The 23179-nt window shown below is 33.0% G+C and overlaps 2 protein-coding genes across 2 annotated transcripts; one reads left to right on the top strand and one right to left on the bottom strand.

The window, feature by feature from the left end:
* Positions 1 to 1020: 1020 nt before the first annotated feature.
* On the bottom strand, positions 1021 to 9143 carry LOC131661654 (ABC transporter F family member 3). Its single transcript, XM_058931260.1, has 18 exons — positions 8843 to 9143; positions 8528 to 8743; positions 8256 to 8445; positions 7754 to 7962; positions 7442 to 7591; positions 7157 to 7285; positions 6785 to 6886; positions 6529 to 6675; positions 4995 to 5057; positions 4811 to 4857; positions 4653 to 4712; positions 4447 to 4529; positions 4100 to 4194; positions 3617 to 3703; positions 3050 to 3137; positions 2844 to 2929; positions 1497 to 1559; positions 1021 to 1391 (listed from the first exon to the last, which is right to left on the bottom strand). The coding sequence occupies exons 1-18, from the start codon at positions 9044 to 9046 to the stop codon at positions 1269 to 1271; spliced, it is 2142 nt and encodes a 713-aa protein (XP_058787243.1). The 5' UTR covers positions 9047 to 9143; the 3' UTR covers positions 1021 to 1268.
* Positions 9144 to 21917: 12774 nt separating this feature from the next.
* LOC131655941 (phytohormone-binding protein-like) lies at positions 21918 to 22636 on the top strand. The gene is made up of 2 exons (XM_058925741.1): positions 21918 to 22135; positions 22217 to 22636. The coding sequence occupies exons 1-2, from the start codon at positions 21955 to 21957 to the stop codon at positions 22504 to 22506; spliced, it is 471 nt and encodes a 156-aa protein (XP_058781724.1). The 5' UTR covers positions 21918 to 21954; the 3' UTR covers positions 22507 to 22636.
* Positions 22637 to 23179: the final 543 nt, after the last annotated feature.

The following is a 23179-nucleotide window of genomic DNA, read 5'->3' as shown; positions in this document are numbered from 1 at the left end:
AAGTTGGTGCTAAGTTTGTATTCCAAAGAAATCTAACATGGTTTTCAAATTTGTACCACATAGATACAAAATTCTTGCGACTGTAATGATTATAACAACAAAATCAACAACAAAAACGCAAAAATCAACAGAAACTAAGACGTTCTGGCTATTCTACAACCGTGACTTCTGGCTATTCATTTCAGGATTCAGACAGAACTTTCAGGTAATGCTATACAAGAACATTATGCTTAGTTTTATAATATCAATCTAGTTTTCATATATTCACCAAACAGGATCAACCAATTTTACAACACGACCAGTTCAACACACAACTCATATTTGGAGTTTATAATATGTTTACCTCAGTATCAATGAAAGATGTAGAGTGAAAATGTTGGTAGAGCTTTCTTTTGAACCTGAAATTTCATCGATTTTGCGGTTAATTAGATAAACCCATAACTAAAAAGCTTCTACTTTGTGAAAACCAAAACTTCTAAGTAGAATTTAATTTGAACCTGATTGTGAGAAGAAAGCTTGTGGAGACGTTGTTGAAGGAGGAATTCGTTGGATTCGAAGAACGATTTTGCCGATATCACAACTATTTTGACTAACCCATGGTTGTGATTTGGAGAAGAGACGAAGAATGATGAAGAAGAGACGAAGAAGAGACGAAGAAGATTGGGATTAGGGTTTGGAATAGACGTTCTTGCTGCGTATGTTTCTGAAAGTTGGGATGTGGAAACCATTACTTGAACCGGTTTGGAATAATGGGCACCGTTTTTTTTTTAATTTGATAAATGGGCCCCCAGTTTATAAACATAACTTTGGGTTGGGTTTTTAAATTTGGATTTATTTGGATTGTAATTCGGTTCATGGTTACCGGTTATTTTGCACACCCCTAATCACCCAGATTAGCTTGACTCCAATCTAGCAAATAGGACAAAGCACGAGATACGACTATATATTTATCAGAGACCGTAATACTTGCGCATGACCTTGCACTATGGAGTAATTACTAATTTGTCTTTTGACAGAAACTATACTTAATAAGTACTACATAGCAGTATACATTTTACATTTCAAATTGTTTAAGGATAATATTCAAGTATAACTATTAATAAATAATTCACATAAAACTATTTAACCAGTTCTACTTTGTAAAATGATATTACTTGTACATAGTTTTTATAAATTGCAAAACTGCATGTTTCCATCTAGGTCGGCTAGGATGAGCAACAGAAAAATGTCATCCATATATCTTCCCGATACCTCTGAGACTCACTTTCCTAAGATGAATGAAGTAGCCTCTTATACTCTCCGAAGGAGCCATGGAATGGTGCCACTCTTCCCTCGGATACAATCCATAGCTCCTCCACGCTACCAGAGATGAGATGCTCGTCGTGACTCACCTGTCAAAAAGCAGAGGTCAATTTTGACATAAAATTGTTAAGAAACATTCTGATCAAGTAGTATTAAAAGAATATGGTGTTAGCAGAACTGAGCATTCAGCATACCATGAGAATGCCTCCTTGGAACAGCACAAGACCTTGAATCAGCGCCTCAACAGCATCCAAATCCTACAACATTAAGATCACAGTCAATTTTCGATTATAGTTTAGCCAATTGATCTAGATATCATAGTACACGGTGTATATATTGCAATCACTGAAACTAAAAGGGTCAACTTTGATCATCACAGGAGACATATTCACTTTATCTAAAAGGATTTTCCATCAACCGAGTTTCATATGGTCATACCATCACAATTAAAGCAATATAATACAAGTTCTTTGGTTAAATATGAATTGTATTCCTATAAAATGGAAGAAATTTGGTTTTATTCCATAAAAAAATTCTTATTTGCGTTTCATACTTGCAAGATTTTTGAATTACATGTTTTTGGCTTTAATCCTTTTAAATGAGCAAATTTTGATTTTAGTCTCTAAATTATTATATATTTTGATCCATTCAAAATCACCGGTTATTGTCCCATCGTATTCATTTCTGGGAAGATAAATAAAAATTATCAGGGTTCAAGGAAAAAAAATAAGGAGTCACATGCTGACATGTCAAGATTATTGAGTGTCGCCTGAGTTGGCCGCGCGGCCTCTAAATGTCACATGCTGACATGCATCAAGATTATTGAGTGTCACCTGAGTTGGCCACGCGGCCTCCAAATGTCACAGTCACAGGCTAATAAAAGGTCTCACAACAGCAAGGACCAAAACAGTATTTTGAAATTTTTGAGGGATGAAGGACCAAAGAAAATACATCACTGAGTACCAAACAAAAATTCACTTATATTTTAGACAAAAACATATTTAACATTATATTATTTTGTACATGTTACGTCTAAACTCGGTCATGCATTAAGCAGTGCATGCCTTGCATTTAGGGAAGGGGAACACACACACACACACTGCCATGTAGGGTCACTGTCTTTGATAAAATGGCAATAAAATTCTCATAAAAATGTGTATAGATATATAGTAAAAGTATATTTCAATAATTTCAAATATATATTATTTTATTAAGTTTTTAACACTCAAAAAAACTTTAAATTACTGATAATTCAATTTTCTTTCCGATTTTATTGGATTTTTCTTACCCAATTTGTTTACAAAAGGCTTTGTTCAAGATAAAAAGTATGAATAGCTTATGAGAAGTTCCAAGCCCCGTAAAAGGAGCTTTAACTATTGTTTCAACACGGAAGTTGTTCGGATATCATATTCAGATAAGAATAAACATGATAAGAAAAACACACAAACAACAAAGACTATAGATTCGGCATACTTTCCTTGCAATAAAACATGATAGTTAACGAGCAATAAGAAGTAATAAACAATGTTGGAGAGACCTACCAGATGATTGGATGGCTCATCAAGCAATATTATGTGTGGCTTCTTAAAAGTAATCTTTGCAAAGGCAACTCTACTTTTCTGACCCCCTAGTAAAACATTTAGAAAAGTCAAGAAATAATGCATAACAAAAAGGTACACACACACGGCTCAACATGGAAAAACTACACCAGACAAAGTATACATGGGTTGAAGTGCAAAAACTATACCTGACAAAGTATACATCGGTTGAAGTGCAAGATTTCCGGTTACACCAAAAGAACCTAAGTGACCACGAAGTTTCTGCTCTGGAACTCCCTGCAGAAAATTCCAATAAGCAAAGTCAATAATATAATTACATGTACAGGTACTGAAGTTCTAAAGAAACACCTGTTATAGCCTAACATCCACAGTTCTAGTATCATATTCTTCCCATAAAAGAAAAGTAAATTTTAACTTTGTATCCAAAAATCTCAACATATGCAAAACAAAAATAAGAACTTGTGAATATTAACTAGTATTCAGTTTATCTTGCATTCTTTAAAACTTTACAAGGTTTCTAATGAATCTCAGTCTGCATCATGCAAATGTGATTCATAGGTTGTGCCAGTGGGTCAAAACCGCCTTAGCCGTCAATAGCAAACACGATTTGTTCACAACATGACTGTGAGTCAGCAAACACAATTTGAAACCGTATTTTTCTATAAAGGTAAACTATGAATATAATGAAGAAAATTCCGATTATAATCAACCAAGAATATTTCAATTGAAGATATCTGTAAGCACAAGGAACTCACAGGATAGCAGCGCATCATATAGAGAAGAGGATTTGAAGATAAGTCAAGTCCGTCAACATGGTGCTGACTGAAAACTGCTATACGAACCTGTAAACAGTGACGATGTGTAAACAATTATCCAAAATAATTCCAAAACATGAAAAGACATCATAAAAACCGAATAAGTCTCCATTCGGATAATTTCTAGCTCCTGAATGTTATTTAGTGAAAAAAAAAAAAAATACCATTTTTAAATCACACAAATAGTTTTTGAAATATATCTGATTAGCAAAATACATGGCTAAGACCTGGACTTTACCTGCAGATCTTGCCATGGATTAGAAGAAGAAAATAAACACATTTAAAAAATTAATTGCAAAGTCGTGTAAGAAGCAGAAAATAAAGTACAAAACATTGAAAAGCATGTGATGGAGCTGTAGTGAAAAAGAAGTGGCTTGTATTAGTTAAGTTGTAGGACAGTTTTACTGCTGTAATAGAGATTACCTTGGCAGAACGGAAGACAGTCCCAGAACTTGGCTGTAACTCCCCAGCAATTAACTTAAGTATAGTAGATTTACCAATACCATTCGGTCCAACCACTGCAAATATTAAGGATATAATCTAAGTACATCAATATGGCCGGATCATGTCATAAATTTAACAAGGTCTCCCAACATGTATAAGTGAATTGAATACTATTTTGCCAAAAGATGCAACCTAGGAATGACATGCCCATCACATGTTGAAAAACAAGGCTCACATGTTGAAAAACAACGCTACGACGTCATAAAATGAATACTAAAAAATGCTAATAAAATTTGAACCAAATATAAGAGAAAAAACATTCTTACTTGCAATACGGCTGTCAAGATCAATCCCAAAGTTCAAATTTCTAAATAGAATGGGTCCTCCAGGATAACCAAATGATGCATCGCTGCACACACAATCAAACAATTCCAAATTAGACAAGGGATAAGGCCTAAGCTGTGTGTATGGTATTTATAAATCTACATCTACATTATTCACAGAGCAAGTAAAATAAGAGAGAAGTTTCTACCTGAAACTTATTATAGGTGCACCTGGTCTATCATCAGGAGTTGGGAACTCAAACTTGTAGCTGCACTCCACCATTAAAACATAGTTAAACACTTAAACATAGATAAACACATTATCAACTTTTGATGCAATAAGTGATCAAAGAATAGCAATTCATACTCAGGATCATTAATAATTGCATCTACATGGCCCAATCGATCCAGAGCCTGAAACATTTTTCAAAGTGATAAAAGGTTATAGACATGAAATAATATTAAATGATTAAAACATAAGATGAAAAGGTTATAGACAAGCGAAAAAATTGGCATTTTAATTAATAAGGTAAAGTGGCAATAACAAGTACCTTGATTCTAGATTGAACAAGTGATGCCCTCTTGGCATTATAACGGAACTTGTCAATGAAGGTCTGGTAGAAAAGCAAAACATGATATGTCAGAAGTCAAATAGAATCTTGAAAAAAATTATACACATGCACCACATGTTCTATGAATTGCAAAACCTATAAATTTTCTAATGGTAGCATAGTCAGGAATAGAGCCTGTTTGTTCACATCGTTTCTTTAAAAAAAAAAAAACATTCTTTTAATGAAAAACATCTAGAGAAAGTATTGTAACTTGATCAAATATTGAAAATAGCAAATAAAAATTGAATTTATACTTTTACAAGATGCTAGAAAGAGTAGCTTACAATAAAAATGTTTTCAAGACTACGAAATCTAAATCATAATTAGTGCTCTTTTTCAAAGCTTGTTCAAATGCACCATCAAACAGTTAGGAGCTAGCAGTCTCAGGGATTTAGGAGTATATATCTATACTTAGGATTGGGTCATTGAAACTAATACTTTTGCAAAGCTTATCCAAGCTCACAACCAATTAGGAGCAATCTTACGAAATAACTTGGGAGTTCGTATAAACGCAATTGAATTTAGGATCCAATCATTGTAATTAACACTAATACTAATATACATCAAGATCATGCTTGGAAAGTCTGGAGATACAATTCATCCCTAACAAGATTTTTCGTAGCATTAAGTTGGCCAATAGAATTGCATCAGGGTTCAACCTTAAGCCCTGATATTTTCACTTTAGCTTTAGATGTACTTATGGAACATATACAAGAGCTAACACAGGATGTATATCTTTTTCAGGTGATATAGTTCTACTTGGAGAGCCGAAGGAGAAAATAAATGAGATGTTAGATACTTGCAGATGAGGTTTAGAAGTGTATAGCTATCACTTAAGTAGAGGCGAGACAGAATATACGGAATGTAATTTTAGCAAAAGACAAAGCGTTTCTACCATAGAACTATAGTATCGTATCAAATACAATTGCCAATTGCATACTTCACCAGTTTAGGAGTCTGCATCATAATGCTTTTCTATTAAATATTATAACCAGTTTAGGGGTCTGCATCATAGTGTTTTTCTATTGAAAATACATATTGGAAGCTAGCTTCCATACCACACATCGTACCATCTGTGCAGTAATCTGTAGCTTTCTAAGTTAGTATACTACCAGAGCACAAACTGGTCTAATTGGTAAAAAAACAATATAGACAAATTTACTTCACTTGGAGAGATAATTTGGCAGTTCTTGTTGCGTAGATTCATAAATTAATGTGTGATGTTCTAAATATCAAGCCAGTAAACTAACATTACTGACCTATAGCTCCTAGTAGCACAATAACTTAAAGAAAAATAACTCAAATACAATGGGCTAAACACAATAATTATGATAAAATAAAGAGTATAAGCTCCCACCAAAAGAGAAGTGAACATACTTGTCTTCTTTCAATGGGAAAACAAATCTAGAATTAGGTAGGAAGAAACATAAATATGTCTTTGTAAAAAAGGATAACTTTACAGTAAAAATAATACCTGCATATGAGCTCTTGAGCGCTCATGTGCCTCTACTGCTTTCTGTTGGTTTTTAATTTGTTCTTCCCGAGTCCTCTCAAAAGTATCATAATTTCCTTTATAAGTAGTTAACTTTTGGTTTTGTAAGTGAATAATATCAGTAACTACCTGGAGATACAGTTGAGAAGAATAACTAAAAAATAAGTTGGGAACCCATTTAGACAATACACTTAATCATCGAAACACCTAATCAAAGCAAGAAAAACTGGTACATTACCGTGTTTAAAAATTCTCTAGCATGAGAAACAACAATAAATGTTTTTGGCCATTTAACCAAGTACGATTCAAGCCATAAGACAGCGTGAAGATCAAGATGGTTCTGCAACAAAAAGAAAAAAAAGAATAATGTTCCAAAATTCTATAAATTAAGGGTTAAATGAATCTAAAGCTGTCAATTGCAGATCGTGGAAAATAGGTGTTTGTTCAACTTCACAGTGCTACAACCACTATTTGACAACTCTTTGTACTAAATTGTGTATTGAACAACAGTGGTTTGTTAAAAATTCACTAGAGCACCGCAGTAGACATTTTATGACTATACTAAATGAATAAATATAAAAGAAACTCATAAATTATAATGATGAGTTACCGTAGGTTCATCAAGAAGCAACATATCAGGCTCTATAAACAGTGCACGAGCAAGAGCTATACGCATCCTCCATCCTCCAGAAAATGTTTTTGTTGCCTTCTTCTGCATCTCAGGAGAGAAACTCAGACCCTGAAAACATCATTGATCCCCGTAAGAAGATGGTTTGGGAAACTGTTTATCCAATAAATAATATGAAGTCAACTAGCTCAAGTGACTAATATAAATAAGGCCTGCAAAAAAACAGCTTTAATAAACTATGATACAACAAATTACTATTAAACCCACCGCAAGTATAGATGCTGCCCGTGACTCGGCGGCATCAGCATCAATTAACTCGAGCCTCTTGTATATTTGCTCGAGTCTTTGTGAAATAGCATCGCCTTTCACAGCTCCATTTGCATCATTGCCCTTTTCGGTACTCTCCTCCGCTTCTCTCTATCAGAAAATCACAACAACATTGTTAGTTGTGAACTTACAATTTGTCATACTTACATAGGCATGTATTTCATGCAGTCTAAAACATTGATCTACTATCACTACCTACACTTCATCCATACTAGTTCTTCACACCACACTTTAAAGAACAACATATGATACCTGTTTGGCTATTAATTGAGCTTCTTCCTCCAGAAGTTGGGCTCTTTCAATGTCAGTATTAAGAACACACTGTAAGGCGGATGTATTATCACCAACGACTTCTTGCTCAACGTGCAATATCTGACAATTCCTGGGAATGCCGTCTATGGCATGCATGGCCATATGCCTTAGGAAAGTTGTTTTTCCCGTCCCATTTCTGCCAACAAGCCCTGCATTGAAATTAATTCAAACTGAATTAGTTTTGTTAGTTAGACTTAGACTTGTTAGTATAGTTAATGAAGGTTAGTTAGAAACTAACTAATCAAAGTGTGCTTATGTCTAAGCAAAGTAATATAATATCAATAAAAAATTCTGATTCACTAAGTGCATGAGTTTTATCCCCAGCACTCTGCTTCATCATCACAAAGAACAAACAAGAAAGCAAACAATACATTTTATTCGTTTGATTCAAGTCCAAGTCCACACTATAGATAAAAGAAAGAAAGAAGACAGTAAACTTCACCATAGTGTCTTCCAAAAGAGAGTGTAACAGAACCATCAACAATGAGATCATGGCCACCAACAGAGATAGTGAAATTATCCATATGAATATCCTTCACAGTGTGTCCACCACCGCTCTCGTGCTTCACACACGCAACAGGCATCCCTGCTCTCACCGCTTCCATCTCCGCCAAATGCAATTGGAACTTAGCCTGTTCATAATCACTAGCAAATGAATACTAACAAAGAATAAAAACCGTGAATGAAACTTTATTGAACTGAGATTTGGAAAACCTCTCTCTGTCGTTCGTCTTTCCTCTTTCTCCTTTCGATCTTCAATTTATCGCGTTCCGACAAAAGAGGACCGTCGACAGGCTCCGGCTTCCTCTTCGGAGCTTCACCGTCATCTAATCCCTCGTTCATACGAAACGGCGCGGCAAGGCTTCGTACTGTCGGCTTCGCCTTCACCAAACCGTGCTTCCCAAACCTATCTGAAATTTTGCTGCATACCTGAAGAAATGAATCATGACGAGTTAATTAGCTAGTTGCTAGGGGTGGTAGTGTGATTGATTAAAGCATAGATAGAAATAGAGGTGAGAATGGACGAACGGAGCGACACTCGGAGAAGTCGGGGACACATCCGGCGGCGACGAGGAGATCTCCGAGAGCATCGAAGGTGCCTTCGCCGTCGAGTCCGAAGTCGAAGTCCTCGTCGGCGAGGACGTTAACGATGTAACTGACAATTGGTTCATCGACGTCGATGATTCCATCTCCTAAAACCTCATGAACCACTGTTCTCGCCACCTCCGTCATCTTCCGCTTTCTTACTTTCAACTTGCGACGGCTTCAGCTCTGCACTGCAACCTACTGTTTTTCCTTTTTAGTTTTAGGGGTAAGATATTTTAGCTTAATTACACAAAATGTCTCTCTCTTGGATGAAAAATAAATAAATCAAAATTGTATTTGTAGTATTTTAATTTTTTTTTAATGGCAACAAATCAATAACAAAATCGAGTTTAAGGGGATCTCGAACCCGTCTACAAAGTAGAAATTAGCAACAGCTAGCACACCTTAAACACAATTTAAAGGGGAATTGAATCACTCTAAGAATGAACAAGAAGAAGTAGATTTACAAATAATCCTTAACCACCTCCAAGACCATAGCTTAATAGGGTTCAAGCATTCCTCAAAGCTAAAAATCCTTCCTTGAAACAAAATAGCATTTTTAAAAATTCCAGGATGTTATAAGTCAAATTAAACATAAACCATTGTGGTAATTTCTATTCAACACAGTAGAAGAGAAGTATAGATAGTTAGCAAGTTTATGAACATTGAGCAATACCTTGTCACCAATCCAATTGGCTACAGCATTCCAAAGGCGAGACGTGATGAAGCAATATTTGAAAGTGTGGAGAACCGATTCATCTTCCGAGAACCAAAGGACACAACATTTATCGCTAGCCGACACCACGACTCCTCTCTTTGCCAGTTGGTCTCTAGTAGGGAGCCTATCGATAATCCGTCTCCAACCGAAGAGGAGAATTCTATTTGGAGCATTGATCTTCCACAAAATATTCGGCACCATTCTTGTTTCACTTGACCAAAGCATAGACGTACCAGCCTTTGAGACAATATCGTAACAGGATTTCACGGAGAAAACACCGTCGGTAGAATTTTCCCATCTAAAAATATCATTGTCATCCTGCAAGGAAAAACCATAACCAATCAAAGCAAAAAAACTCCTCCATGATCTGATGCGTCCCTTCTTCTGTGGTATCCTCAGCTCTAACGACATCCTAACGCCACTCCTGCCCATTCCACGTGCTGTTCTCTGCCACAATGCCGAAGGGGTGGCAAGCAATAGCAAAGATTTCCGAAAATGCTTCCTTCAAATTTTGGTCACCCATCCATTTATTGTGCTAGAAAGAAGTGTTTATGCCATTAATAACCCTGCAAGAAATGTTAGAAGAAAAAGCGTTGAAATGGTTGTCATTCGAACTGTCTATCGTGATGAGATCTCTCCACCAAATCGAGTCCTTGGGATTGATCACATCCTTAGAACTTGCAAAGATTTTGACCGACGGGATACCATATATATGGTGGATCAGACCATACCATAAAGCATCTTTATCCTTGATGATCCTCCATTTCCATTTCAACAAAAGAGATTTATTGAACAACTCAATGTTTTTAATTCCAAGACCTCCGCTAGCCACCGGCCTGCAAACCGAATCCCAGCTAACCCAATGAATGGTTCTCTAGTTCTCATTTCCCCTCCATATAAAATTGCTTTGAATTCTCCTTATCTCTTTCAAAAACTTGGTTGGAGCTTTATAAAAAGACAAGGAGTAGACAGGTAAAGCGTTTAAGACAGCGTTTCTCATACCACTCTACCACCCATAGATAGGTTCTTTCCTTTCCAAGATGACAGTTTGTTTCGAATACTCTTCAACAAGTCATTCCATAAGTGAATCTTCCTAGGACTGTCCCCTATCTTAACTCCCAAGAATCTGCAAGGAAAGTGATCAATGCTGCATGACAGAAAAGGAGGAAGCAGGGGACAAACACCAATCACTCAAGTTGATCCCGTTAATATTGCTCTTGTGAAAGTTAACTCGCAGCCCCGAAATTAACTCAAAACCTCTCAAGATAGATTTTAAGCCCCGTAGATTATTGTTGTCACCATCCCGAAAATAATGGTACCGTCGGCAAACTGAAGAATGTCGACTTTGAGATCCTCGTTGATTGGAAATCCTGCATATTCACCAATCTCAACCGCTCTTTTCACCAATCAAGTTAAGCCCTCCGCAGCCATAAGAAAGAGAAAGGGAGACAAGGGATCTCCCTGTCTTAGCCCCCTCTCTACTACAAAGTCCTTAGTTACCCCGCCATTTACCAACACCGACATAGAGCTAGTGAAAATGCACGCCTCCATCCAATTAAGCCACTTGATTCCGAACCCCATTTTTTTCAAAACAAATCTAAGATAATTCCAGCTAACGTTGTCAAAAGCATTTTCAAAATCTACCTTTAGAGCTAAAGATCGCCTTTTCTCTCTCTTTGCCAAATCAATGGTTTCGTTAGCCATTAACACTCCGTCCATAATATTCCTTCCTAAAATAAAGGTCGACTGCTCAGTGAAAACCAACTTGCCAATAACTTTCTTCAGTCTGGATGCCAACATCTTTGCCAAAATCTTGTAGAGACATCCCACCAAGCATATTGGTCTATATTTCGAAAGACTTTAGGGATTGTTGACTTTAGGAATGAGCGCAAGGAAAGAAGCTGTGACCGCCTTAATTAATTTTTCCCGAGAGTGGAAATCGTTAATGAATTGTACAACTCCGCCTTTAACAAAATCCCAACAGCTCTGAAGAAACTCAAACAAAAACCCATCTGGTCCAGCACTCTTGCCCCCATCGCAGCTCTAAACCGCCTCCTTGATCTCGAAAACCGTGAATGGTTCCTCCAACATTAATCTATCTTGATTGTTGAGACATTTGAAGACTAAGTCTTCAGCCACCGGCCTAGAGGCATTGCTTTCCTTAAAAAAACTATCAAAGTGATCCTTAAATGCACCCTTAACATCCTCAACCTCTTCCATCGTACCCCCTGAAGTTTTGACTAAATTGATGAAGTTACGCCTGTTCCGAGCCTTCATGGCATTGTGGAAAAAACTGGAGTTTCGATAACCCTCCTTCAACTAATCCTGTTTAGATTTTTGCCGCAAAAAGTTTTCCTCGATTTCTAAGTGCTTCCATAGATCTTCCACAGCCATATACCTGTCTGTTACAAAGTTCTGATTATTGCCTCCAAAGTTGTCAACCAACAGCTTGTCCAATTCATTAATGTCTCCCATTTTTTCCTCCACCTTCAAGTCGATTCATCCGAACACGTCTCTATTCCAGCTTCTAAGCATGGTCCTGAGGGCTTTAAGCTTTTCGCTCAGAACAAAATCTCCTTTGCCGGTTACCATATAATTCTGCCAAACCGACTTTGCGAACTTAAAAAATCTTCATGCTTAATCCAACAGTTATTGAATCAGAAAGGTTTAGGCCCCTAGTCTTTTTTTGCAACATTTCAGCCATATAGGACAATGGTCTGAAATGTCTCGCTTTCCGATCCATTGTCCAGATATATTCCAACTGCTCACCAACTTCTCCGAGATGAGGAACCTGTCAAGATGACTCATAGCAGTACCTCCACCATTGAACCAAGTGAACCTCGAGCCAATGGCGGGAGTGTCAGTCAACTTCATATCTTCAATGAAACAGTTGAAAGCCTCCATCTCATTGATTCTAATTGCCGACCCAAACCTAATCTCTTTTCTTTATGACTGGTATCATTGAAATTTCCTCCAAATCTCTTGTGTAAAAAAATTTAATTCTCTTTGTTTTTTATAGGAAAATAATGTATTAATGGAGCACGACAGATACTCAATTCTAATATAAAAGAAAGTGAATTTCTCAATCCACCCCATAGACCTCATACACACTACTGAATTGGCAAAAATGCCCTTTAGCTTTCGTAGATGCACTTCAGGAAGCATCCATATTTTTAAAAAATTTAGTCTTTTTCCGTAGATGCATCTACAAAAGCACTCTTTTCAAACTCTTCCATAGATGTAGGTAGGAAAGATCTCATGAACTTAATTAATTTGAGATTTTCCCAATTACTTAAGAAATTAATTTGAGATTTTCTCAATTAATTGGGAAAATCTCAAATTAATTAAGTTGATGACATTAAAACATAGTGAAATTGGGATTTTCCCAATTAATTGGGAAAATCCCAATTAATTGGGAAAATCCCAAATTAAGTTACAAATTAATTGAGAAAATTCCAAATTAATTTTTCAATTAATTAAGAAAATCCCAAATTAATTAAGTTCATGAAATATTTCGTAGCTACATATACTGAAGGGTTTGAAAAGAGAGTGTTATGTATATGTATCTACGAAACATTGGGATTTTCCCAATAAATTGGGAAAATCTCAAATTTCACTGTGTTTTAACGCTTCCGTAGATGCATCTACGAAAAAAAACTAAATTTTTTAAAAAAGTGAGTGCTTCCTGAAGTGCTTCTACAGAAGCAGGGGGATAATTTAAATTTCGCACGGTGCGTGAGAGATCTATAAGATGCATTGAAAAATCATCTTCAGAAAATAATAAAGTGATAAATTATTTAGGATCCTCTGAAAATTTAGGGGGTAGAACGAGCAATCTTCGAAAATAAATCACATACCTACACCCAGCCCAATTGACTATTTAAATAGATTTTATATTTAAGGGTTGGATTCTAAATCTTACTTTTGTTGTTTTTTTTTTCTCCCTTATTTAAATGATTCTATTTTTATCTTATTTTTTTTAAGAAAAGTTTTCTCTTTTTTTTTTTAATTAGATCGAAAAACAATGATGTATTAACAATAATGAAAAGAATGTCTCCTTTTTTAGCTTTAAGGTGTATGATTTCTATTGGTAGGATTCTATGCCAATTTTAGGGGTGGCAAACGGACATATGATTGTGCGGGTTTAAAACCTTGTCCCGCCCCGCAAAAAAAGTGAGGGCGTGGCAGGGAAAGTCCGCGGGCATTGAATCTTTTAAGCCTAAAAATAGTAAAATTGTATGAAAAAGCTAATGCCCGCAAAAAAAACAGGGCGGGATGGGGCGGACACATTAAAGGGAGCGAGTCTAAAACCTTACCCCGTCCCGCATAAAAGTGCGGGCAAAACGAATTTTCCTCGCGGGCGGGGCCGTTTTGCCACCCTAGCCAATTTGCATATTTATAATCTAATACTTTTTCTAAGAATCGATTTAGCTTTTTTAAATTTAAATTTTGTTAGTTACAATTTAATTTTATGTTTTTGGTAATCATGTATTTATTAAAAGTTTAGGATGAAAAAAACTCAACAGAGTATATATAGGAACAAGAACAACAAGGCAGAAGGAAAGAAAATTTAAAACAAAAATACAAAGACAAACCGAAAGGCACATGCAGGGCCGGCCCAATATATATTGAGGTCTAAGGCGAATCTTAAAATGAGGCCTTTTGAGTTAAAAGTAATTTTTTTACGAGTTTTTTGAGATTTAAAATTATTTATTAAATTATTATAATTAATTTTATTTATTATTTCTTTTTCAATTTATAATAAAGTCAATCCATTTAATTTTTGTTGAGACGTTGTTGAACTTAAATAAGATTTTAATAACTTTAATTTTGAAAAACTTATCTCGGCGGATACAACAGTTATAGGAATAAGTAACGTTATTCTATAAGAAGTATACGCATTCGGAAAAGAATCAAGTCTTTTATATAATTAAGTATATCAATTGGTGTGTCATTTTATATCTTTATTATTTCTTTTAAAATTTGTAGTTCCATAAATAAATGTAATCCATCAATATCAATTTTGTCATTATATTTTAATGATCGTTCAAGGTTAAAACAATTCTCTTTTAAATTTTCAACTTCAATGGATTTTAACATCACAAGACTAAATAAAAAAATCTAAAATATCACTATATATTTTAAGTTGTTCGAATTTACTTTAAAATGAAGTGATTGTTTGATCTATTATATATTAAAAGTCATCAATTTTAAATGATTCTTCGGCAGATTTTACAACTTTTATTGTTAATAATCTCATCAAATTGTTTCTTTTGACGAATAATATATTTTTGTACAAAATTTTGGTTCTATATCAAGTTATTTTATTAATAAATTACTATTTGTATTTTTATCATTGTATAAGTTATTAACTTCATCTACATTGTTAAGTTCTTCTTTAAATTATTATTTTTTGTTTGTTTTGGTAAATTTATTTAAAATTCCCTTTTGTGATTCAACTAAATATTCAATTTTTTTCTTCAATTTTGAATTTTTTTTATTTAAATTTTTGAGTTGACAAACTAATAATAAAATTAAAATAAATAAAATTATTAAACATAAAAAGTAGAAGATAAAATATAAAATAAATAAAACCTATTTTTGGTAATGCTTCTCTAATATTGCCTTTGTTGCTTTTTTGTTGATATATTTGATTTTTTCTTTGCAAAACTTTAATGAGAAATGAGAAAGAGACACACACAATAGGGTACAGTAAAAAAAAATTGTATCTATGTATTTAATATGAATTGATTTTGAGAGATAAAAATTGGCATAAAGAAGTGAAATTATTACATTAAAAAGCTGCTGCAAGTGCTAAGGTGCAATGTATGTATATACGTGACTCTTAATGGTACACCAATGGGGTACAATATATGTATAAGTAAAGAAAAAAATTTGAGGCCCTAGACAAAGGCCTCACTTGCCTAGCCAATGGGCCGGGCCTGGGCACATGAGAGCAACTAAGGAAAAGAAACGAACTCAAGAAACCACCAGCACAATAAAGCACATGTATGCAAAAATCATGCTAGATCTTAGACACCAGATCTATCAATAGCAGACCAAACACACTTCCTATGCCAGAAATCACTAACCACCATCAGAGGAATATGCCAACTATTTTGTTCTGTTATTGATTCCGGTAGAAGAAAGGGTCTTGAAAGCAATTAGTGAAGGAGCGGGAGTTCAAAGAGGATCTATTTAGAAATAAGTTCCAAGTTAAAAAAAAATACTCTTACCATTCAAATTCTAAAAAAACAACATAAAATGGCATGTAGAACTATACTATATAAAATATATCATTTCACTATATAAATAAATTTAAATTGTCATTACCTATAGTATTAATATTGTGTTGATTTTTATATAAAATAAACTTTAATAGCATCACTGTCAATCTTTTTTTTTTATAGCATTTTTTTTTTATGTCTTAAAAGTACAACCTATTGGCTACTAGATATGTTCAACCTAAAAGTTATTGTTCACTTTTTGCACCATCTTGTGCAATCAATGTCAATCAGCTACAATTTACATCATTAGCTTTATAAATAGTACACAGTTTTAGGTGTTGGCGTGTTGTGTGTGATGTTATCACATCTAGAGGTCTACTACTATTGTATACTCATCTCAATCTAACTTACAATAAATAATATTATTAATATTATAATAAAGTGATCTTATTATTTTTTTGAATTTGTAGAATGAGATTAATAGCACTCAATTACATGTCATGAAATAAACATTAATGATTAGATTTTAAAATCCTTTAATTCAATTGACTATTTTGAAGTGAATTTAAAATAATAAAATATATTTTTCCTCTAGCCTGCAATAAATAATATTAATAATAAAGTGATATTATTATTATTTTTAAATTTATTGAATGAGATTAATAGCACTCAATTAAGTGTCACGAAATAAACAATATGATTGGATTTTAAAATCTTTAATTCATATAATTAAAATAATGCCTTGTGATTACTAAGAATTTATATCATTAATTTATACCATTAAAATATACCATTAAAATATACCATACGATCACTTTGTCAAATATTTTTTTATTCTTTTTTAGAAAGACAAATATAATCTAAAATATTAAAAATCTTCCATCTTAGAAAGACAAATATTTAGTTTCTATTTGCTTCTAATATTTGCTTTATTCTATTTTTTTATTACATTTTTTTAGCCTCAATTATTCACATATATTATACTAAAATTGTATTTTGTATTAAAAAATCTTATTGATCTAAACGTTTTTACGGGTACCAGACATTTTTCTATACATTTAATTATTATTTTTTCACGGGTGTCAGACATTTTTCTATATATTTAGATTATTATTTTTTTCACGGGTACCAGACATTTTTCTAAACATTCAATTATTATTTTTTCACGGGTACCTGACATTTTTCTATATATTCAATTATTATTTTTTCACGGGTACCAGACATTTTTCTATATATTTAATTATTATTTTTTCACGGGTACCAGACATTTTTCTATATATTTAGATTATTATTTTTTTCACGGGTACCATACATTTTTCTAAACATTCAATTATTATTTTTTCACGGGTACTAGACATTTTTCTATACATTCAATTATTATTTTTTCACGGGTACCAGACACTTTTCTATACATTCAATTATTATTTTTTCACGGGTACCAGACATTTTTCTATACATTCAACTATTATTTTTTAACGGGTACCAGACATTTTTCAATTAAAAAATATATATCTGAAACAAATGCGCGTCCCGTACCAGAACCCGTGCAGACGCACGGGTTTGTTACTAGTTATTACATTAAAAAGCTGCTGCAAGTGCTAAGGTGCAATGTATGTATATACGTGACTCTTAATGGTACACCAATGGGGTACAATATATGTATAAGTAAAGAAAAAAATTTGAGGCCCTAGACAAAGGCCTCACTTGCCTAGCCAATGGGCCGGGCCTGGGCACATGAGAGCAACTAAGGAAAAGAAACGAACTCAAGAAACCACCAGCACAATAAAGCACATGTATGCAAAAATCATGCTAGATCTTAGACACCAGATCTATCAATAGCAGACCAAACACACTTCCTATGCCAGAAATCACTAACCACCATCAGAGGAATATGCCAACTATTTTGTTCTGTTATTGATTCCGGTAGAAGAAAGGGTCTTGAAAGCAATTAGTGAAGGAGCGGGAGTTCAAAGAGGATCTATTTAGAAACAAGTTCCAAGTTAAAAAAAAATACTCTTACCCTTGAATTTCTAATTTTTTATTATTATTATTATTATTATTATTATTATTATTATTATTATTATTATTATTATTATTATTATTATTATTATTGCTACTACTAACGAGCCAAATAGACCACACCTCTACATGTCAAATCTTATATACCTACCCTTGAACTTAGCCTTAAAACTTAAAGAAGAGAAAATCTTAAGCAAAGTTCTTAGATCCTAAAAATAGTCAACTGCACCCCTAACCATCTAAAGATCATTTACATACACTAGAGGCAAAAATCTCCGCAAAAGAAACACAAAATCCCGCTGGGTCAACAATGATCCTGCCTTTAAACATGTTTTCTTAGAAGAAAACCTATCACTTATCTCGTAGAAGTTGCCAAGAAAAAACTACTACTTTATAAGGATTCAACTTTTCCGAATCATAAGTAGAAAAGGACCACATTGACTAGATGAGGCTCATGGGAAGGACCAAGTCCAAAGTGGACTTGATAAGTAGACGATATGGAGAAAACATCATTATTAGCATGTCTCCAAACCCACCAATCACTCTCCACACTTAAGTGAACTTCTTGAAAAATTTAAAAGAACTCATACATCATAGATTCTTCATGAACGAAAAAACGGTATTCATCCCCTAAAATCTCAAGATATTATTTCTCAATTTGACCCACAGTGCCCTCTTGAATTTCGAAAAATAAAAAAAAACTCTATAAAACTTAAATTTAAGAGACTAAAATAAAAAAAAGAATCTATGTCTTTGCTTAAATTTTAATCTAGCCCTCCAAAATTTATAATTTTATTCTATTTATTAATTTTACTCTTAGAGTAACCCATAATAGATGGAGCTTGTCAAAATGGGCTCGGCTCTCTGTTTATTGATTTTATTCTATTTATGATGTCTCTCTACTTATGTTGTGTTGCATTTATCCATTACATCCCTTTTCATAAAATTAAAACTATAAAATTGAAATACAGATCGGGATGGCTGATCGGTCCGCACGAGACTTTGAAAAATAGGCCGAACTCATTTTATGTAGCACATTAAGCAATCGGGCCGGGTCGGGCCAACCCATTTAAATATAGACAATTTCTTTATATACCTCTCTACCTTCTTAGTAACCCGCGGCGAAATTCCATAAATGCCCCTATATTTCAGAAGTGCATCTTCGAATGCATATTTTTCTAGAAAAAAAAGTGATTTCGGATGTGCACATCCGAAAATACCACTTTTTTTAGAAAAAAAGGTGAATTCGGAGATGCACTTTCGAAATAACTTAATTTTTGGTCTTGGGATTTTTCGGATATGCATATCCGAAAAAAACTCAATATTGGTTAAAAAATTAAAATAAAGGTGAACCAATTGTAGTAATTAAAATATATAATTAAATATATACTATTTTAATCAAAATATCTATTTAATATAATAAATCAAAAGGAATATTAATTATTTTATAATATAATATATATGTAGTAACATTTAATTGATCGATTAATTTACCAATGACATATTTGAAATATTAATATTCTTTTATTTTACGATGTATTTTTGGTTTATGGTTGAATGTACGGTTTATCATCTTTATTTTATTTAGTTTGTGTTTTAATTTGTGTGTTAATATATATAGTAACATTTAATTGATCGATTAATTTACCAATGACATATTTGGAATATTAATATTTTTTTATTTTATGATGTATTTTTGGTTTTTGGTTAAATGTACGGTTTATCATCTTTATTTTATTTAGTTTGTGTTTTAATTTGTGTGTTAATTTATATAGTAACATTTAATTGATCGATTAATTTACCAATAACATATTTAGAATATTAATATTCTTTTATTTTACGATCTATTTTTGGTTTTTGTTTAAATGTACCGTTTATCATCTTTATTTTATTTAGTTTGTGTTTTAATTTGTGTGTTAATTTATATAGTAATATTTAATTGATCGATTAATTTACCAATGACATATTTGGAATATTAATATTCTTTTATTTTACGATGTATTTTTGGTTTTTGGTTGAATTTACGGTTTATCATTTTTATTTTATTTAGTTTGTGTTTTTATTTGTGTGTTAATAAAATTTGATACGTAAAATTTAGAATATTGGGATATTTCGGATATGCATATCCGAATTAACCGATATCCCAAATTATGGGAAAAGTTTTTTCGGAGATGCCTCTCCGAAAAAACACTTGACATTTAAAATCCAACGTTTAAATTAAAAAATAAGTGTGCATATCCAAAAACACCCAAAAATGTGTGTTTTAGGAGATGCATCTCCGAAATAATTGAAAATGTGAAAATGATTGATTTCGGATATGAATCTCCGAAATAAAATAATATTTTGGAGTTTTTAGCGGGAATCCTCACCCCTTAGAACTCTATAAAGAAATTGTCTAAATATATTGACTCACCGGACTGAAGCGGGCTGGACCGGACCGATCCATTTGAAATCTCTATAATAGATAATTTCATAGTGTTTAAAAGTCGAGTTCCATAGTTGTTATTGCATCAAATATTCTATATATACATCAATTCTAATATAAATTAATTTTTAATAATTAAATAATATTTATATCAAACCAAAAGAACTATCTAAAAGTAAAACTAAAAAATTGTATATTTTCGAAAACCAAATCAATATTTTATTTTTATTATAAAATCTAATTTTTAGGTTGTTTTTCCGCTTCATGACTCAAAATACGTTTGTCATTTTTCGTGAGACATACATTTTAATACTTCCTCCATATTATTTAAAATTTACTATTTATTAAAATAATAATTAACTATGTTGTTTTTAATGATGAGAAATTATTATTTAAAACTCCATATTAAAATTAATTATTATTTCAATAAGATAAGTTGAAATAAACAAAAAAATATTTCTGAAATAAATTAACGAATTTTACATCAATAACATAAAATAATCAATAAATTAAAACATAAAAATTTATAAAATAAATTCACTTATAGCATCTTATGTTATGTCTATATAGTTAATATCTTTGTCTGGTTTTATGTTTCGGGTAAGTTTTTGTTTGGACTCGAGTGGCAAACGAGTCTCTGCGAAGGTGGCAAATGAGTCTCTGCGAAAAACGACATTCGGGAAATACCGAGTTCGATTCTTGGCAGAAACAACGCTTGACCAGTGCATGTACCTCCGTAGCACGGATTAGTCGATCTACTAAATAAATCGGAACCGGTGCGAAAGAAAAAAAAAATTAATTAACAGAATCCACTCAGCATGCACATTATATATACCTTACTTTCATGCTAGCAATTTTTGTTTTTAGCTCTTATTTAAGTCATTGCCAGAGAATTTTCTGTTAAGTAAAATTCCAAACACTGCTTCAAAAAATTTGCTTTATCCCATATGTCTTTTAGTTCTTGTAACATGTCTAGGAATCCTCCTCAAAAATCTCATGCACAACAAATATTATAATTAGGGTTCCTTAACTTTTGCTGTTCTCATTTTGTGCTTCCCTCAGATTCTTCTCCTTTAACTGAACAAATTCACACATATTTATGAACTTAATTTAATAGTTATGTTGTGAAAGATAAAGTTGAATAAACGAGATGGGAAAAAGTTAATCAGCTTTTTAAGTATAAGATTCCATTTTACTAGTACGACTGAACCAGAAAAAATTATGGTTAAAAAACAAACAAACATGGTTGTTGGAGTTTTATGGAATTTCAGAGACTATGTGTTAAGAAGTGTGGGTTAGGCCTAACTCAATCCTACAAAATCGGCTTGTAGGGTGAGGATTGCCCCCACTTATAAGGACATGTTCAGGCCATATATTGTCCGATGTGGGACTCTTAACACTATGTATGACCAGTTTTTATGGTATCAAATCCTGACAATATACCTAAATCTATCTTTTATAAAACTATATTAATTATTTTTGTAGATCATATATATCAAGTGGAATCTATCTCTTTCTTAAAAAAAACAAAAAAGCATCTTTTATTCTTGTAAGTCAATGAAAGTGAAAGATGCTGTTTCCTAATTTTCTCCTTAATTAGTGTTATTAAATTTCACATAGTATATATAAATCAACATATGGTGCTACTTTCACAAATTGAAGAATCATGATAAAGGAATTCAACACCGAAACAACGCTCAACGTAGAGTTGGAGGCCCTGTGGGCAGCTCAGTCGAGAGATTTCATTTTCATTGTTCCAAAGATTCTACCAAATATTGTGAAAGATGTGCAACTAGTTCAAGGGGATGGAGGAGTTGGTACCATCCTCATCTTTAACTTTTTGCCTGGTAAGTGTTCCTTCTCTCCCGCATTCTTATAGCACAATATTGTGAATTAATCAAATTCTTGGGGAATTGAATGAATATCAGGTATATCCCCAGTGAACTATCAGAGGGAAGAGATCACTGAGTTTGATGAGTTATCCCATGAAATTGGGCTGCAAGTGATTGAAGGAGGCTATCTGAATCAAGGTTTGTCATACTACAAGACAACGTTTAAATTCACAGCAATAACACAAGATAAGACTTTGGTCAACGTGAAGATCTCTTATGATCATGAATCCGACGACATAGAAGAAAAGGTCAAACCTACCAAGACATCAGAATCCACTTTATTTTATCTTGGCTGCCTAGAAAAGTATCTCTTGAATGTTGCTTGAAGAATATATTTGGCCTTGTTAATTTATTTTCAGTGTTCTCCAGAGAGTGCTTTCTCATTAATGGCATGTTATGAATAAATTTTTGCTTTTTCTAGCGTTTTAATAAAAATTTATCATTGGTGTTGCAGAATTAATGCTTTACTATTTAAACATAAACAAAAAAAAAATTCATAAATATACTGTATCTGTCTTCTTCTCAAAGAACATAACATGTTATATAAAAAAAACCCAATTATGGAAGAACCGAGAAGCTCTCCTCGACACAAAAAGATGACGCATCGCCGAAAACTACATATAATATTATTTTAGATAGGGTCGGTCCTTATTTTTTAGTATATAAGTATCTTTTAAAGGAACAAGGCACAATGTTAATGCGAGTGAAACCGCAAGTATAGCACTGAACCGATCCATTTTCAAATTAAGAGATTTTTGTTTGAAAAGTAAGATAAAGTCAGGGGTATATATATAGAAAAGATATAAGTTGTTGTGGTCACGACTCCTTGCATTCAAAATAACTTAAACAAAAAAAAAATATTATTAGATGATTTCTCATTACACCTTATAGACCTCTTCCACACTATTGAATTGGCAAAAGTGTCATCTAACCTTCGTAAACGCACTTCTGAAAGCACTCTATTTTTTTAAAAAATTTAGTTTTTTTCGTAGATGCATC

Source organism: Vicia villosa, linkage group LG3 (assembly GCF_029867415.1).
Source record: "Vicia villosa cultivar HV-30 ecotype Madison, WI linkage group LG3, Vvil1.0, whole genome shotgun sequence".
Classification (NCBI taxonomy): domain Eukaryota; kingdom Viridiplantae; phylum Streptophyta; class Magnoliopsida; order Fabales; family Fabaceae; genus Vicia; species Vicia villosa.
This window is presented reverse-complemented; position numbering and strand designations above follow the sequence as displayed.

Bases quoted from the DNA above. Each gene is read 5' to 3' on its own strand.
- LOC131655941 (XM_058925741.1), top strand. From the start codon at position 21,955: ATGATAAAGGAATTCAACACCGAAACAACGCTCAACGTAGAGTTGGAG. The intron at 22,136-22,216 runs GTAAGTGTTCCT...AATGAATATCAG, and splicing joins CATCTTTAACTTTTTGCCTG to GTATATCCCCAGTGAACTAT.
- LOC131661654 (XM_058931260.1), bottom strand. From the start codon at position 9,046: ATGACGGAGGTGGCGAGAACAGTGGTTCATGAGGTTTTAGGAGATGGA. The intron at 7,592-7,753 runs GTATCATATGTT...ATTTTCTGATAG, and splicing joins CTCAATTAATAGCCAAACAG to AGAGAAGCGGAGGAGAGTAC. The intron at 7,286-7,441 runs GTGGGTTTAATA...TGATGTTTTCAG, and splicing joins GGGCAGCATCTATACTTGCG to GGTCTGAGTTTCTCTCCTGA.